This window comes from Apodemus sylvaticus, chromosome 18 (assembly GCF_947179515.1).
Source record: "Apodemus sylvaticus chromosome 18, mApoSyl1.1, whole genome shotgun sequence".
NCBI classification, from domain to species: domain Eukaryota; kingdom Metazoa; phylum Chordata; class Mammalia; order Rodentia; family Muridae; genus Apodemus; species Apodemus sylvaticus.
The window spans coordinates 32987389-33005988 of NC_067489.1; the positions used below are offsets into that span (position 1 = coordinate 32987389).

Below are 18600 nucleotides of genomic sequence, written 5' to 3' on the forward strand. Positions count from 1 at the left end.
AGCTGTGGGTTGGGCTCATGATGGACTCCAGAGCTGGTATGCACAGTGGCTCCTGGTCCCTTAGGAACTTCTAACTCTTCCCTTGTGCCCTCCTGACTAAAGTACGCAAAACCAGGGCGGATTGTAACTATTTTCTCACCTAGGAAGTGAAACAAATGGTTAGGAATGTATCCATGGTCTTTTCTTGCAGCCATTTTCCTCTACGTGCTGGGTGAGGTCAGAAAGGATTTTAAGATAGTGAAGTACAGAGCCAGTCTGCTTCTCTCTGCTTTATTCTTGCTCTCAAAGCGATCTGAGTCACCAAAGGCTTAAAACATCTCCCACGCAAAAGTGGCTGTAAATTGAATCCACGTGTGAGGTGCTTCCTTTAGACATCCCCTCTCTCTATAGAGGAAGCTACTACCCAGCTGGCTGATGCAGGTGTCCTCTGTAATTAATCGGAAAGAGCCCCGCCCATGCATCTCATCCTGAGTGTGTCGCCCCATCTTCCATAAAATGGTCTAAATCAAAGATCCAAGTTGTTGAAAGTGACCTCCAATTGAGGGGAACCCACAACCTGAGGGCTACATCTGTTTTCGAAGTATCGGTCTGTCATCTACCAGGGACTGGTTCCGAGGCATTTGTCAAAGCAATAGTGTAATCATTCAGCATCAGTGTAAAACGTTCTGGGGCTTCTTTGAAAAGTTCATTTTGAGTGTTTGGTCCATACTAGATTTAAGAAAAAAAAAAAAAACCTCAGCAAGAATAATTAAGTTAATTTATTGATGAAGTGATGTAACATTCTGCTCCTATAATATAGGAAATGGGATCAGACAGAGTTTAAGTGGGCAGGTTGTAGCCGTCGGGATATTGATTCTCTCAGGCCTGTGCTCACTCAGCTAGAGTTTGCTGTGGCCTTCCAGCCACCGGCCATTAGCAGGTCCATCTTTGGAACCTGCCTTCAAGGACTTGGGTTCAGACTGATCAAGGCTGATCACAGTGCCAAGAGGAGGTCAGTAGACCAAGTGCCAAGAGAGTTCAGAGGAACAAGAATCCTTCCGATTGAGAGGACCTGAGAAACCAATGCTCTGTTGATTACTGGAGAGAGCATGCGGGAATAAATGCTCTTTTTTTTTTCCTTCTACAGAAACTACCCAGTTCCTGGGTTTTTAACCTGTTGTTAACACTGTACGGTCATTACTATTTGTTGAGTCATCGTTGCTCACTTAACTTTTGTATTTCATTTAAAATCCTAGGGTTGTTAATAATAAAGGAGTAGAAATATGGATGAATGAAACTGATTTCCTAAGGGAAGCCCGGTGAGTGCGTAGGTCCTTTAATTTTGACATCATATCAGTAATGCTTATTGTCACTATCCTAGAAATATTAAAAAAGCACAGTTTCAGGTGTGTGGGATTATATCCTGAACATGTGTTATTGAAATATAACAGAAGGTTGAGGTGGAAAAGAATTTACCAGGTCTCTGTGCACTAATCATGTGATTTTAATGGCCATGGGTTTTGTCCACTTGTGTTCTCTTTGAGACCAGTCGTGAATTCTCAACCCATTGCTTTGTCATCTTTGTCATCTTTGTTTTCTTCAGCCCAAAGACATAGCTTGTCTTCCCTTCTGTGGACAAACCTGAACTCTACCCTCAAACCAGACCATACCAGATCATTTCTCTGTTTTCCCATGTCACCTTTTATGTTTATATTATTTACAAGCGATGAGTTTATGCCTTACAAACCATCTTGTATATCTGTCTCTGTAGAGGTATATCTCATCCTTTGTAGAAATGGCCTGTGTGTTCTGTAATTCTGGTGTGTTCTGTGGATGTAATATCTCCATCCTCCAAAGATGGGGAAGACCTCAGTTCCTTGATTCCTGAATTCATATGATGACTATTCACAAACTGTCCCAGGTCATTGCTTGTTAGGGGAGCTTATAAGAAGAGAGAGAGATCCAAGGAGTGATAGGATTTTACACCCCTCCCCTGCAGTTCTGGGGAGTGAGGCAGTCCCTGCTGGGTGACCACTGGGTACAGCTCAGTGGTCATTTGGTACCATGGATCGTCTTGCCAGGTGTAAGACTACTTCTTGCTAGGTAGCCGTCAATCATTAGCTCCCATTTCAGTATCCATGCCTTATCTCTGAAACAGCAGTCACTATTAGAGAGGGTCAGACACAGTACTTGTGGCAGGACTGACACCCAGGTGACTGTGACCATGGGCCAGTGTTATGTAAACGGCATTGAGCCTCTTAGATTTCCTGGACTCTTTCAGTATTCATATGTCTTGGAGAAAGAAGAATAACATAGATCACTTTAGCAACAACTAAACCTTCCCCCTAACTGCCTAGCTAGACCCTGGGGAATAAGAGTTTAGCTTTCTTTATCATTACCATCTTTTTCAGGTTGATGTGGCTGGGTGATTTTTCCCAGGACTCTTCTGTCTGGAGAGCCAAGTGGCAGACAGGACAAGGTGGGTGGGGGACCTCCCTTCTGGGGTAGGAATAATCCCTGCCCTAGTTTTTCTCTCTTCCTGAGTGAAATAATAGAACTCCAATTGTTTTATATAAGCAGCCTTCTGACTTTTTGGCCTGTGAAAATTAGAATTTCCCAAGATACTAAATTAACAGATTTGGGAACATGAAGTAGGTGGACTAAGTGGCCAGGCAGTCTACCAAAAGCAGCTAGTTTTCCTAATAATTGCTGTAAATTTCAGGGACACTTCAGGCAGCTCCCTTTGAATAACTGAATTCTATTTTTTAAATATTACTTAATTTTATTTATGTGAGTAAATTTTAGCTGTCTTTAGACACACACCAGAAGAAAGCATCAGACCCATTGCAGATGGTTGTGAGCCACCATGTGATTGCTGGGAATTGAATTCAGCACCTCTGGAAGAACAGTTAGTGCTTTTAACCGCTGAGCCATCTCTCCAGCTCAACTAGTTCTATTATCAGGAAGATACTATAATAATGTACCTGGTAGTCATTCTCTAAAACTAAGAGTTTCCAGATAGAACTAAATTAACACCGTGTGTCATGTGTCATAGGTGTGACTCTGCTTAGGGCTTTTCTGGGTGGTGTTTCGAGTGGGATCCTTGTGAGTTAGGGCTAGCCTAGCCTTCATTCTCTTTGCCTCCTGCACCTGTAGATACCTGTATTTTTTGTCATATCTCATCATTTTAACCTTGGTGTCTTAAACTAAGTGAATCTATAGTTTGTCAACCTCTCTCATTTTGAGAACAAAACTCTCATTTATGGTTTTAGATTATTTTAACTGAGATGGAATGCTAATTAATTTGTTCAGAAACTGGATATCCTTTTTGAATACCTAGCATGTGATCCCTGCATAAGCTAGCAAGAGTCTCAAGTAATCTTTTAGATGAGAAAATGTCAGTGCTGTTATGTAACTACGTATGACAATACCTCTTCTCAGTCTGTCCATCTGTCCGTATGTCTACCTTTTTGTCCCTCTTTTTTTCCTCTAGATTCTCCTATTAGTTAATTTTCTAGTTGCTGAGACAAACTATGTGACAGGCAACAACTTAAGGGGAGAAATGCATGGACCTGCCAGGCAAGTTGCATTAGCTCATAGAGTGACGGAGAAAGAAGGTGTACTCCTAGTGACCTACTTCTTCTAGCTGGGTACCCACTTCCTTTCCCCCAACCCGCAGTCAAGGATCATGTATTTAAGCACAGAGCCTATGGGAGACAGTTTATATTCAAACTGTAGCCAGCCTATAGGTGAGTTTACACTAGCGACTGTCAAGTGACCCAAGCCCAAGGACCTCAGTCTTGAGATGCAGCTGATACGTATGCTTCAAAACTATCCTTTAGCTTTCTAGAAGCTGACATAAACACATTTGAGTATTTCAGGACAAAGAAATTTTAAAAATGACTGGTAGTTTGAATGAGAATTGCTCCCATAGGCTCATATATTTGAATACTTGGTGGCCAGGGAGTGGAACTATTTGAAAGGATTAGAAGGATTTGGAGGTAAGGCCTTGTTGGAGAAAGTATGTTACTGGGGTTTGGGCTTTGTGGTTTTAAAAGACCACATTGGAGTCTCTCCTCTCCTCTCCTCTCCTCTCCTCTCCTCTCCTCTCCTCTCCTCTCCTCTCCTCTTCTCTTCTCTTTTCTTCTCCTCCCCTCCCTCCCTCTCTCTCTGCCTATGGATCAGTATGTAGAACTCTTAGTACTTCCCTACCACCATGTCTGCCTAAGTGCTGCCATGCTCCACACCATGATAACTGACTACGCCTCTGAGATTGTAAGCCAGCTCCCAGTTAAATGCTTTCTTTTATGATGTTGTCTGGGTCACGACAATAGGACAGTGACTAAGACAGGGAAGCGTCAGAGTCAGGGACAAGGCAATCTTACTACTTCACGAGCTGGGAAGTAGGCTGCTGTCTAGGCCACAGGCTGTTTTAGTTGGGTTTGAGTTGGAAAGGTCTTTGATCATTCATTTCTTTGCCTGTGGGCAGAGTGGCTTGGGTGAGGCCTAGCTCCAAGTTACAAGCAAGCTTAAGGACCAGCATGCTGGGATGGTAGGTTAGAAATATAAGCTTCTTATGGTCAAAACACAGGGTAGAACCCTTTCAGTGATATCATATAATAAAAATCCAAAGACCAGAGATCACGTATTGGTGGGGTATGGCTGGAGCAAGGAGAGAAAAGTTATAGTAAGAATGTAGATCATAGCTAGTGGGATAAGAAAAAGAACTTGCTAAAAATATATGTGATGTCAACTAGACTGTAATTTTTTATGCCACTGGTAAGCAAGAGATAGGTGGAGGCCCTTGAATGCCCACCGGTGTGTGCAACATAAAAGGAATAATTGCCAATGGAGCCATCACATCAGTTGGAAGCCATATTGAAACACCCCCACTGAGAGAGAATGAACCCCCTGGAAATCAGTTGTAGTCAGTAAGTGCTTTAAAAACAAGAGGTCCAAGTTGAAGACCTCACTCCTGGCTTTTACTACTTAGTTTGAAGCTATAGTAGCCAAGACAGTATGCTACTGCATCAACAGATAGGCCTGAAATATGTAGCCCATTGGATTTGGACAATGGCCTAAGTATTCTGTGAGATGGGGCATTTTCAGCCAAACAGATAGAGCTAAAACAGATAAGTGTAAATAGAGCTAAAACAGATAAGTGTACTCAGAAAATTAAACCTGCCCCATAGTGAACACTCAGATGAACTTGACATGGATTGCAAATCTAAGTAAAGCATCCAAGATAATAAGTCTTCCTAAGAATACATAGGAGGAACTTTCTATCATCTTTGTATAGGCAAAACTTATTGTTTTGATCTTTTTTTTAATAAAAAAAGACCATAGTTTTTAGAATTATTTGAGATTCATAGCAAAATGGAGTGGAAGGCATGGTAATTTCTTATGTGCTCAAATGCCCCTCAACGTGCAGCCTCTGGGGTGGAACATTACTCTTAGGAACCAGTACTCAAAGTCATTGTCACCTTGATTTCATAAGTCACGTTAGGCATCAATCCAAATGTACTTCCTATTTAACAATGGAAAAGTGCACAATAGGCACCCACTGTTTACAGAGTAGTTTTCCTGCTCCGAAAACCCATGTACTCAGCCTGTTCTTCCTGCCTAACAGCAATTATTGGTTTTTAGATGTAGAAACAAAGAAAAAATATAGTTATTCAAATTAAAAGCTTTTGGCCCTCAAAGGAACTGTTAAGAAAATGAACAGGCAGCCTCCGCTAGAGGGAACGTGCTTGAAAACACCTGATTTAAAAAAAATGGAAATAGACCAAGGCTCTCTTTGAAATAGCTGAAAAGATCTGAAGAGTCTTGTCCCCGAGTCTGAATTAGCAGTGGAAACTCAGTGAGCAAAAGACATTGTCGTTGTGAGTCACTGGAGAATTGTGGATTTAGGAGATACCGCTGCATAGCATTCTGTGACTGAGATGCAGATGAAGTGTCAGGAAGATATGCACTGCCTGGGACGGCCCCACCGTGATGCTGGAAATGGAAAACAGTGTATCCGCTTTGATGGGATTTGTCAGTGTCCCACAGAGTTAAAACTACATCCACCACATAGCCCAGGAATTCGTTCCTAGGTATTTTCCCAAGGGGAGAGGATCTGTGTTCAAAGAGGACTTATATAAGCATTCCTGATTTGTTCATTTTGCTGTTGCTGTTCTTTGATAATCATACACCAGGAATGGCTTGCTTGTTGAGTGGTAAGATACTGTGGCTATACAGCCACGAAAAGACAGGCAGAGTTGATGAACAGCCCGGACGTGTCTCAGAATCATGCTCCTCCCAGGCTGAAGCACACCCAGAAAAAGCACATTCTGTGGAATTCTAGCAGACGAAAGCCTATAGCACCTCAGGGGCTGATGATGGAGGGAGAGAATTGTCAGCTAGAGGTACAGGAAACTTTGGGGGTCCATGGACATACCATATGTCACGATTATGTTAGAAATGGCAAGACTAGATAGTTTGTCCAAGCTCTTCAGATTTTACACTTAAAAACTTTTAATTTTCATCACACATAAGTTATAGTCTGATTACAATACTTTCCTTAGGTATCCTGACGTGTGTCCCTTATTTTTCCCACATCCACTTGGTTTTCTGTCTCTGGCTAAATAACCTTCCTATGTAAGGATTTTGCCAATGGAACACTGTTATTAGAGACAAAGCCAGGCTACCCATCTGAGATTGTGTGACTGTTCTCTTAGGTTTAAGCAAATGGAACCATTGATGTCCAGTTGCTCCTCAAAAAAAAAAGTTATACTTTTGTTTGTTATTATTGTGTGCTATTGATATGCACTTTGGAGTGTGTGGGAAGGTCAGACAGCGGCTTCATGGAGTCATTTCTCTCCTTCACTTCATATGAGGACTCTCAGATGGGCAGTCACCAGGGCCAACCCTCACTACCTGCTGAGCCACCTTGCTCTCCCAAACTTGCTGACCCAATATTGCATCCAGTTTGACCCACAAAAGCAGTACGTTCAGGACTTTAACCAATAGCAGGGCCTTTGTTTGCTTTTTAATGCATTGCCATGACTTGGCAAATCATTACACCTTGTGACTGTAGTAATTGTTACATGTTAGAATTATATATATATATATATATATATATATATATATATATATATATATATATATGCATACATATACATATATACACACATATATACATATACATATATATATTCATATATATATGCATATGTATGTATGTATGTATGTAGTATATGTATGTATGTTTATATACACATAACTGTGTACAGGTGCTGAAGAGGGTGTTAAATTCCCTGGAGCTAGAGCTAGCCATATCCTTCCCAATGTAGGTCCTGGGAACCAAACTCAGGTTCTTTGCAAGAAGCTAGAAAGAACCCAGATGTCCCTCAATGGAGGAATGGATAAAGAAAATGTGGTATATTTACACAATGGAATACTACTCAGCAATTAAAAATAATGAATTCATGAAATTTTTAGGCAAATGGTTGGAACTGGAAAATATCATCCTAAGTGAGGTAACCCAATCACAAAAGAATACACATGGAATGCAACCTCTTATAAGTGGATATTAATTAGCTCAGATGCTCTGAATACCCAAGGCACAATTAGCATAACAAAGGACTCCCATGTAGCAGTAAGGAGAGGGCCCTGATCCTGGAAAGGCTTGATCCAGCATTGTATGGGAGTACCAGGACAGAGAAAAAGGAGGGAGGTGATTGGAGAATGGGTGGAGAGAAGAGGGCTTATGGGACATATGGGGAGGGGGGAACTGGCAAAGGGAAAATCATTTGGAATGTAAACAAAGAATATAGAAAATAAACTTTAAAACAAAGAACTCTTAGCTGTTGAGCCATCTCTTTAGCCCAATTTTGGGGGATTTCAAAAACATTTTTAAAGGCATCAGTGTTGTGTTTGTTTTGTTCCAATTTATATATTTTATTTTATTATATCTAATAGACTTTAATCCATTTTAAACATGCACACACATTTAACTTCAAAGATAAGTCTACGTGTCCAGTAGATGAATTTGATGTTGCTTCACCCCTAAATTTAGATGATTAAAAGACTTGTATAGATTTTGTCATTATTAATAAGCCATGGTGAAATATAGCTTTCAGTCATTGTGTGTTTGCTATGCTTGGGAGGATTGTTTGGCCTTCAGACTGAAGCAATTACCAGGTCTGGATCTGCACACATGCATCTGCATAAACACATGTGCACATGAGCCCGAAGAAATGGAAAGAAGATTGATGATTCAGTTTGCATGAAAATTAAAACAGTCTGCCGAGTGTGAGCCTTGCTCTAAGCTTTCCAGAAAAGTCTGTGTGGTCTGTCATCGTTGGAGGGTGACCTCACCCCACTCCTCCTCTAGTTACTGGTTGAACACACTGAGTATGATTCCTGAGAAATGATTGAGATGACGTCATGCTATCTCATTTGGAGGGAAAGCGATCCTGGGAAATTGGCTGTCACTTCATTCTAAACCTTGTTTGCCCTGGTGATGGCAGAGGCTGGGCTTAACCGGAAACGACTGGGAGCATACTCTGGAGAGTTTGGTGTGTCCACACTGGTCAGCTTGGTGTGATGTTTGCTTAGATCTCTAATAGAGCTAGCTCCATCTAGCCGAATGGAAATGGGCTGCATGCTCTCACCTCCCCGACTGTGGCATATGGTCTTCTCTTTGTTCTAGTAACTACATATAGGGCTGAGGACACACACAGGGAGCACTTATGATCTGTATGTGTCACAGTCTAGCTGAGGAATCAGGTAACACTGTCCACACATAGCATACCTGTTGTGTTTGGACACAAGCCACAGAAGAGTATCCAAGAGACAATGTTACATCGACGAGAGTGGTTTCCATGCTTTCTTCGGGATGCTTTAGACTGTCTGCCCTCTCCCTCTGATAAGACCTTGTTCTTGATTGTGCTTTGCTCTCTGCATGGGAGTGGCTGTACCTTGGTTAGTTATTTCCAGAGGCATTTTATTTTAGGATGGGGCACTCCAAGGCAGACTAGTTAAACGTGTCTTCAAATCCTATATCTGCTACCTAAGGCATATAATCCTTGGCAAATTATTTAATCTCTGGGTTGTGCCTTTTTTATTTGAAGCTAAGAATAGGCTTATTAGAATGTACAAAGCTGTGGTTTTCACCCTTGGCACCACAAAATGAAGCAAAATTCACCATGGTCTAGTGGCACAGCTGAGAGGCTATGTAAGTCCCTGGGTGTGATTCTAACACTGCCCAAACCAAACCAAACCAAATGTCACCTATAACTAGACTACTATTTAAATATTATCATGCTGTCAGTTGACCTTTTTTGATATATACTTCTGAATTTCAACTCATGGTTAGATTCGTGTAACTCTTACCACATTTGGAGTACAGAATGATCTTTTATCTCAGAGAAATTCTGGCCTGCTGTCCTTCTGAAGTCATATGAGCCCTCTCTGTCTTCTATCTACTCAACACTAGTCTTGGGGTACAAATTATTCTTAATTTATAGTTCATATCACCCAAAGTCTTTCTTAGTAAAATAAACATATATATGTGAAATATATATATATATATATATGTATATATATATATCATTTCTGTGTGTGACAGGAGGATGGAGGCAGAATATACTCTTTGTCTTTCCCCTTCCATGTCTTTTTTATTTTTATTTTATTTATTTATTTATTTATTTTTTGATTTTCAATACAGGGTTTCTCTGTGTAGCCCTGGCTGTCGTGGAACTCACTCTGTAGACCAGGCTGGCCTCAAACTCAGAAATTCCCTTCCTTGTCTCTTGCTCAGGAAAACTCCCTCCCTCCTGTACCTCCTTGGAGAAGTTGAAACTGCAGAAAGTTCGATTTAAATGTCCCTCCTTCACACAGTTCTTTCTAATGATATCACACACAGTCATGAAATTCAGCAAAACTCTTTTGGGGTGCCTCTCTGTCACAGAATGCTTATCTGTCACTGATAAGAAGGGTTCCAGGGTTCAGTGTCCAGAACTATAGGAAACACAATGACCATAACAATAAGAACACTAAAGGTCTTCAGGGCCACAGCTAACTTCAGCTCCAAGCAGTGTGGTAAAACACACAAAAGATTATAAAATAGATAATTTGTGAAGTAAATTTTTTTATCTTTTGAGGCAAAAATATTTTGAGTGTAGTTTTATTCTTTTCAGTTGGGTAGGACCCAGTTTATGACCATAGATTCCAGGAAAATGAATCTGTCACTGTTGTCCCTTATAGCTGGGATGTGCTCTGAAATTAATTACATTTTCTTAGTATTTAATAGAGTTTTAAACATTAGTTTTAAATGTTCTTTTCATTTAATAGAATTATCTAGTAGAAGTACAAAAATAATAATTTTATATATTTAGATTTTAATAATACAAGGAGAGCCAAGTCTACTTTTTTGGTTTTAAAAAGCCAAAATGTATTTCCTAGCGCTATTATGAGGAGTAAATAAAACAATTTGTGTAAATGTGCACTACACAACGTTTGCCATGTAGTGTGTATTTAATGTAGGGCCTCCCCTGGATTCTTCACCCTTCCTTTCTTAGTTTTGTTTTATGTGTTCTGGTGTTTGGCCTGCTCCTATGTCTGTCCGCCACTTCTATGTCTGGTTCCCACAGGGACAAGAGGAAGGCATCCGATTCCCTGGGATGTTATGGATGGTTGCGAGCTGCTATGTGAGTTCTGGGAATCGAACTCTGGACCTCTGGCAGAGGAGCAGCCAGTGCTCCTAACCGCTGAGCCATCTCTCCAGCCCACCTTCCTGGTTTCTTGACTGCCTGTTTCCCTTCCCATCCTACCGCACCTCCCTTGTATTCAAACACTGAATGGCTGTTGCTCTAGTTCGACCAAGGGCTTTAGACTGCAGACTCCTCACACCCATAGCTCTACCCCGGAGCATTTTGTTTTGTGTTTCTTGGGTTGCCCTGTCACCCAGGTCTTTGTCATAATGAGTTCTGGGAAATGGGTGTTGGTGAATGTGTCTGTGTGTGTGTGTGTGTGTGTGTGCCTGTGTGTCTATGTGTGTGTGTGTGTGTGCGCGCGCATGTGCGCCTGTGTGTCTATGTGTGTCTGTGTGTGTGTGTGTGTGTCAGTGAGTGGAGACAGGTCAGCAGGTAGAGCTTGTACATGCAGTAAAACTTGTTTTAAATTTTAGCTGCTTAAAACACTAAAAAAAAATTAAAAAAATAAAAAAATTAAGAACTATAAAAAAAAATCTGAGATCTCAAACAAACAAACCAAACAGCAATTTGTAAAAGCTACTTTCTGTTAAACAGGCAGTTAAAAGGCAGTTATATACTGAGTGAATTTAGACAAAACTATTTTGGGGCTTAATTAAAAAGTTCAAGTTCCTCTCAGTGAGCAGTTGTCCATACTCGTGTAACAAAAATTTATACACCTACTACTTATGTTATATATACTCTGTGTACTATGCTCTCTCTCTACATACCCACATGCATATATACATTCATACATACAGATTAAGGTGGTTGAAGGAACCATATGACTTGTGGCTAAGTAAGAGAAAGACCCTAAGTCCAGGAAATAGGCTTTGCTTCAAAGTAGAAAAAGCTGGCCTATTATTATTACCTGGAAGATGTCTCATTTTGGAGTCAGATATTTAGAATTACTTTCAAACTAACCTGTGTTGGGCAGCCAAGGCAACACTGTTTTGACTTTAATCACAGTAAGACAAGAAGGCCACAGCTGAAATTTACTTGTTGCTCCCTTATGAGATCTCTATTTAAACTTCATTCTCTGCTTTGTTTAAAACGGGCTGAATTTGTTTGGCGGCTTTTTCAGGTGCTCCTTAGGATTCGTTATTGCGTTCTAAAGATGTTTTCCTTCATATTGCTTTCAAGTAAAATTATAAAAAGGTTCTCATACTTACGCATGCATAGGGTGTTTGTGTTTTAAAAATAAAATATCTGGTTTGGAGTGAATTGTAGTGCTGGGTCTCTGAGAGAAGAGAAGTGAAGATGATAACTTCTCTTTATCCATTAAAGAACCCGACCAGCTGGAGGGACCGGGAATAAACAGAAGCACGCGGGTGCAAAGTGTCCTGTGTGTAATAATAAACTACTCTCTGCTGATGGGGGGCTCTGGCTCCCAGGGTCGGAACTTTGTGCACGCCATCCATTGGCATTAGTGGGATGTCTGTGGTGCAATTAGTGCCATTGTGAGGCCATATATGGGGAACAAATGAAGTTAGTATTCATATGCTCCCAAGCGAGATCTTGTAAGTAAAATAGTATCAAGGTAGATACACCATTCATAGTGTTCAGACTCGAAGCTATGGTGTATATTTTGTATTTCGAGTCTTGCCTGAGGATGCTCGTAGCTATCCTGCCATTTTCCATGCTCCCTGGAACCAGCAGGAGGCAGGTACACACCACCTCTCACTCCAGCGTCTATTCTTCCCTGAGGTCTGATGAGAAAAACCGGCATTTCAGAGAATGCTGTCCAAACTGCGGTGGTGTGATGCGGCTCTTCGAGAGGGGCCCAGGGCCTTCCTGGTCAGCTGTTTCTGTGTCAGGGGTCTGTCACTCCTGCCCTGACACCCTGACAGAGACTAACGTGGCCATGGTAGCATCATTTCTGCCTGACCTTGCCTGACCACTACCCTCTGGTGCCTGACTCAGCTCTGGTGGCCACTGGTGTGAAAAATAGCTAGAGAGTTCCTGTCTGTGGGGCCCAAATCTTCCATTGGAGCCGTGCACCCGAGAAATCCCTTTCTCCAGCAGAAATGGTGAAGACTGGCTTCTAGAATGTATCTGCATCACGTACCATCCAGGCCGGACATACCGGCTCTTGCGGCAGGCAAGTGGTTTACTTTGTACCATTTTTGTCTGGCTGGTTTTTAGAATTTTTGAAAACTTTTAGTTATTTGTATGTATGTGTGCCTGTGTGAACATCATGCAGTTGCCATGGAGGCCAGAAGAGGCATCAGATCTCCCCACTGACCTGCCCTGCCCAACCACGCCCAGCCATGCCCCCCCCCCCCCCAGAGCTAGCATTATAGGCAGTTGTGAGCTAGCTACTGAGCAAGGCTGGGAGGAACTGAACTCAGGTCCTCTGCAGGAGGAGTTGGAAGCACTCTAACCACTGAGCCATCTGACCAGCCCTATCCTTATCTTTTCTTGGTCCGTATAATGGCCAGTGTTCTCCGATTCCCTTCACATGATTTTTGACAGTGACTCTCTTCTGATTAGGATACTGGTGGCAAAAGGTCAGTTATTTAGGTTTGGGGACTTGTATAGGAAGTAGGCATAGCATCAGCAAATACCTGTTTTTCTGACCTAGATCACTTGTAGACCAACCACAGCAGGCAGACCACGGCTCTGTCTTGTTTTTTTTTATGTGAGTCTGTGGGAAGTTCTCTCCTGGTAGTTTTAGAAGCTTCAGCTGTGCTACGGGGCTTGGGTCTCATGCTGTGGGGTTTACCCCTGAAAGATGGCTGGGGTGCAACTGCGGAGGACCGTCTGGAACATTTAGAAATGTTACAAATTCGAATCAAGTTAAGGTCAATTCTGTGATGCTTATTTCACTGTGAGGGATTTCATCGCTGGGCGCTCCGTTTAGAACTTAATTTCTCCTTTCCTTCATTCCGTCCCTCCGTGGATTGGTGACAGCCTCGAACCCGCCACTGGCGCGCACTCACCGTACCTTCATTATTCTCAGGTCTGGTTCTCAAGCCTGTGTGGGGATTCTGGGGGCCAGGTGCAGTGTTGATTTGCCTTTGATTCCCAGCTTCTAGGGCCGTGTGAGCATTTCCAGTACAAACACGCAATGCACAGAGAAATACACAGAAATACTAATTGTAGGTGTGTCCCTAGTTTGCATGTACTGTTAAGTTTGAATTTCAAATAAAAGACAATTTTTTTAGTTATTAGTATGTTTCATGAAGTCTTCAGATTTAATTGGTCATTTGCTATACTAGGCAATGCTATATAGTGTTCATTACTTAGAAACTGTATTTTTACATCCAAAGTAGATATAAACTTACAATGTATGCCAAATAAGACGTGTCAACGTCTTCCCAGACCTGGGCTGTCCTATGGGTGGCAGAGTGGGGATTGCAGATGGCATAATAGCCATTGTTCACAGGCATTAAAGAAAGATGGCCTTTGACCCATAGCAACTACGTGACCTTGACACGGGATGGGTAGTACGGACCCGAGTTAATGGGGTTGTCTGTGCTTCTTGTCTCCTTTCAGGCACTGGCAGTACAAGGGTTTGCAGTTTACAGTGAACAGGCACGGCTAGCTGTGCTGATTAATTAACAAAACAGGTGTCTGGGATTCTGGAGCTCTGCTTAGACTCAGGACCTGCTCCTCTTTTGCCTTTGTCCCTGAGGCTGGGGTTCTCAAGTCAGTGTCCGCTATTTTATTTATTTATCTGTCTGTCTGTCTGTCTGTCTGATCTATCTATCTATCTATCTATCTATCTATCTATCTATCTATCTATCTATCATCTATCTATCTATCTATCATCTATCTACCTATCATGTATTTATCTATCTATATTCTACCTACCTATTTATTATCTATCTACTTAGCTACCCATCATATATTTATCTATCTTCTTTCTTTCTTTCTTTCTTTCTTTCTTTCTTTCTTTCTTTCTTTCTTTCTTTCTTTCTTTCTTTCTTTCTTTCTTTCTTCCTTCCTTCCTTCCTTCCTTCTTTTCTTTTCTTTTCTTTTCTTTTCTTTTCTTTCTTTCTTTCTTTCTTTCTTTCTTTCTTTCTTTCTTTCTTTCTTTCTTTCTTTCTTTCTTTCTTTCTTTCTTTCTTTCCTTCCTTCTTCCTTCCTTCCTTCCTTCCTTCCTTCCTTCCTTTCTTTCTTTCTTTCTTTCTTTCTTTCTTTCTTTCTTTCTTTCTTTCTTTCTTTCTTTCTTTCTTTCTTTCTTTCTTTGTATGGCTTTGATTTTTTTGAAAAAGGGTTTCTCTATAGCCCTGACTGTCCTGGAACTTGCTCTATAGACCAGGCCAACCTCAAATACAGAGATCCGCCTGCCTTTGCCGGGATTAGAGGCGTGTTTTTCCATGCTTGGCTGACAATATCCACTCTTACTCCTCCATTCCTGATGGGGGACAGGCCAGGTGGCGCAAGGGTATATCATCTATTGTGCTAGAGGGATAGAGCCTTGGCACTCACTGTGGCAGTACTGGGTGTTTTGAGCCTCCTGCTCTCTCTGTCTCTGTTGCACATGCACGTGACGGGGGTATGCTTGGGGGGGATGTGTGCATGTGTGTGCTGGTACACATAAACTCTGTGGCTCGGCTATCATGAGTGGCTGATGGTAACCTCGTTCTTTATACTAGGAAATGGAACAGGAGGGGACATAAGAGACAGGGCTGACTGAGGCAGTAGCTGCTGCTGAGAAGAGTCCGGACCTCGATCTCCTGTGTATTCTGCTCCCCAGCCCCCGCTCCACTAGCAGGCCATCTCTCTCTCTCACTGAGGAAGATTCTGAAATGTGCTGGATATAAATGTTTTTGTGGCACTGGAAACATTTCTGAACTTCATATGTTGGAGGGTCAGAACATTCTCCTAGCCCGTAAAATTGTTTCATTAGGGCTAAAACCAATGATAGACTTGCATTAGAAAGCATATCAGGACAGCTCTGTCCTTACCCACAGGGGAGAGCTTCAAATGGTAGGTGTGCCCTGTTGCCCATTCTCTAGTAAGGAAAATAAAAGCAAAACATTTGTTTTCTAGGTTTCAGAACTCCCCCCCCCCCAGCCCCCCAACCCCCCACCCCCACTCATGATTGTTAAAAGTTATCAGTGATGAGGATCCTTAGAAGTTGAAATCTTGGCTTTGGTGGGTGGGGTGGCGGCTAGAAAACCCATTATTTGCACAAAAATAAATATTTTAATTGGCTTTGAAGTGCTGCTGATTCCTTGGCTCCCTGGAGGATGGGCTGTCTGGCTGTCTGGCTGTCTGTCTGTGGCTGTTATTGAACTGGAAGTCATCTTGCCTAGTAGAAGCTGACCTGCCACCCCCTACACTTCCCAAACTGGGCCATGTGTTGCTGTGCAAGGAACCACTTAGTCCTTATTGATAATCTACTTAGGGATATAGAATTCATATTGAAGCCTCACTTTGCCCGGAGAAGATGCTTTATTATTAATTATGGGAAGGGAGGACACCATGGCTCTTACAAGCCAGGAACCTTTGACTTATGGAAGGCCTTGAAGCTTCTCATATTCCCATTTATTTTAGTGGAATGTCACCACGAATGTTGTGGTGTGATTAACTTCCAGTGTTTGTTTAAGTACATTCTCTGGTTAAAGCTTTGGTGAATGGAAGAAGAAAAGTAAGGCAAGAGGAACGGGGTGCTGTTAGAGAATGGAATATTGCCTTTAGCTGTTTTTCAATGGACCATGTGAACCTTTAACTTCCGGATCCTGTTTACCAACTCCTGAAAATGCAGCTTAATAGTACAATGTTGTTCGATACATTTGCTTTACAGTGCAATAGGGTTTGCTACATTTTCTTACAGTACAATAGGGTTTGATACATTTAGTATTTGATACATTTGTTTTTACAGTGAAATAGGGTTTGATACATTAGGACTTGATACGTTTGCTTTACAGTGCAATAGGGTTTGATACATTTGCTTTACAGTACAAGAGGGTTTGATACATTTGCTTTAATAGTACAATAGGGTTTGATACATTTAGGGTTTGATACATTTGCAGTACAATAGGGTTTGATACATTTGGTTAAACAGCCAAATTGGTTTTCATGTTTAGGTAGTGACTCTATCTAGGCTTTGAAGAGCTGTTTCTTTGCATCCTTATCTCATGCTTTGCTTGTTTGTTTGTTTGAGTTTTCAAGATAGGAGGCTTACTCTATAGTCCAGACTGACCTAGATCTCAACTGATAGCTCAAGCTTACCTTAACCTCCTGCAATCCTCCTGCCTCAGCCTCTTGAGTATTGGAGCTTACAGGAATAAATCACCATAGTCTCTTTTTCTTTAGTATTATTGTTATATATATGCATGTAAATATATATATATATATATATATATATATATATATATACTCAATTTATTTATATTATATATGTATTATATATATAATTATATAGTTATATTATGTATAAATACAACCTGCTGAGTCTGTTTAGTGCTCTTGAATGCATGTTTTCAAGGCTGACTACTTGATACTGGGTAACCAATTAGGAGCTGATTCTTGAGGAAGGTTAATTATTTTTGTCCCAGGTTGTTAGTTGTCCATAACTCTTTGTCCAGGGGTGGGACCCCATGAGATTTCCTTCTTCCAAGTTAATAACCATATTGGCATCCTCATTATTCAAGTCTTCTTTAGGCAGTCATATTATTGAGGTTTCATGGTTGTCCATTTCTAGCAGACATAATCCCAAAGCAGACTTTCTGGTCTTTAGCATTTTTTCCCCCTTGAGACAAGTTTCACTATATAGCCCTGGCTGTCCTGGAACCCACTATATAGATCTGGCTAGCCTAGAACCTACAGAGAACTGGGGATTAAAGACATAGACTACCATGCCTGCCTTTAAGTAGTTACTAAGTTAATCTTTACCAACTATTGTAGCTAATAGTTTAGCTAACCACTTTCCTATCCTTGTAGTTCTCACAAGAGCTAGACATTTATAATCTGACTTTTATCTTTGGTAGCTTTAAACCTAATCAAGACAAAATAGTTTAAATAAAATAAAAATGTCTTCCCTGGGAAAGATGTAGTAGCTGTCTGTGTTGTTAGTCATGAAGATTTCAGAGTGTGGGAGACTTAAGTCACTCATTTCCTTTATCTTCCTGAAAGGTTTCAATCATCCCAAGAAAAGTTCCATAGTAGTCTCTGTGAAGATCTGGTCACTCTCTGAGTATTTCAAGTAGTTTTCTCAAAATGGATTTTTTTTCCCAGGGTCCCACCAGGCAATGAAGGCTTTGAGCCATGAGGTCTCCTAAGACTTTAGTTGCCCTTGCTAGAAAGTAAAGCTATCTCCCCTTACCTGTCTGCGGTTTCACCAAAAGATATCATCATTAGACACAAAAGCACAATGAAGCCACAACCTAGGCTGCTGGTTACTGGAGTGCGGTGTCAGCATCAGACCTGGGCTGAACAGCAAAAAAATGCTACAGAGAAGTAAATGGGGTCAGAGAAAGAGCATTATGATAAACCTGCCTTCTTATGGGCATAAAACGCATGCACGTACACGCACACCTACGTGTCTGGGCTGGTGAAAGAGAGTCAGTAAACTGTGGGCTCTCAGGGTTAATTACTGTAGAGAACTGTTCTTTCAGCTCTGTCCCTTGCCATGATGCTGGGAGGAAGGGTAAATCTAGCCACTTAGTGATTAAGAGGAAATAAGTATAACAATGGTGGTTGGAGTTTAGAGTACATCTCTCTCCTACCTTCAGTGGGGGCGATGGGGACCCCAGCCATCTGATTTAGGCCCGCCTTCTTCTAAGCCAGTATTACAGGAAGCCTGTTTGGCCCTGTCTATTGAGAGCTGCCTTGTGGGCAGTTGTCCCTTTGTCCTAAGCCTCCTGCCTGCTGGTGCCTTCCTAATGGGCACACTTGGCTTTTGTTTGCTTTGAAAAGAGGAGTGCTCATG

The 18600-nt window shown here is 41.5% G+C and overlaps 1 protein-coding gene across 6 annotated transcripts in view; it reads left to right on the forward strand.

Moving 5' to 3' along the window:
* The window catches only part of Mfhas1 (multifunctional ROCO family signaling regulator 1), an 87707-nt gene that overhangs the window by 20753 nt on the left and 48354 nt on the right, over positions 1-18600 (forward strand). The window contains exon 2 of one of the 6 annotated variants that reach the window (XM_052162028.1): positions 1236-1302. The exons of the other annotated variants lie outside the window; for them this stretch is intronic. Within the exon in view, the coding sequence (XP_052017988.1) occupies positions 1236-1258 (23 nt within the window). The 3' untranslated portion in view covers positions 1259-1302. Of the gene's footprint in view, positions 1-1235; positions 1303-18600 lie in introns of those variants that run through there. 6 annotated transcript variants of the gene reach the window in all.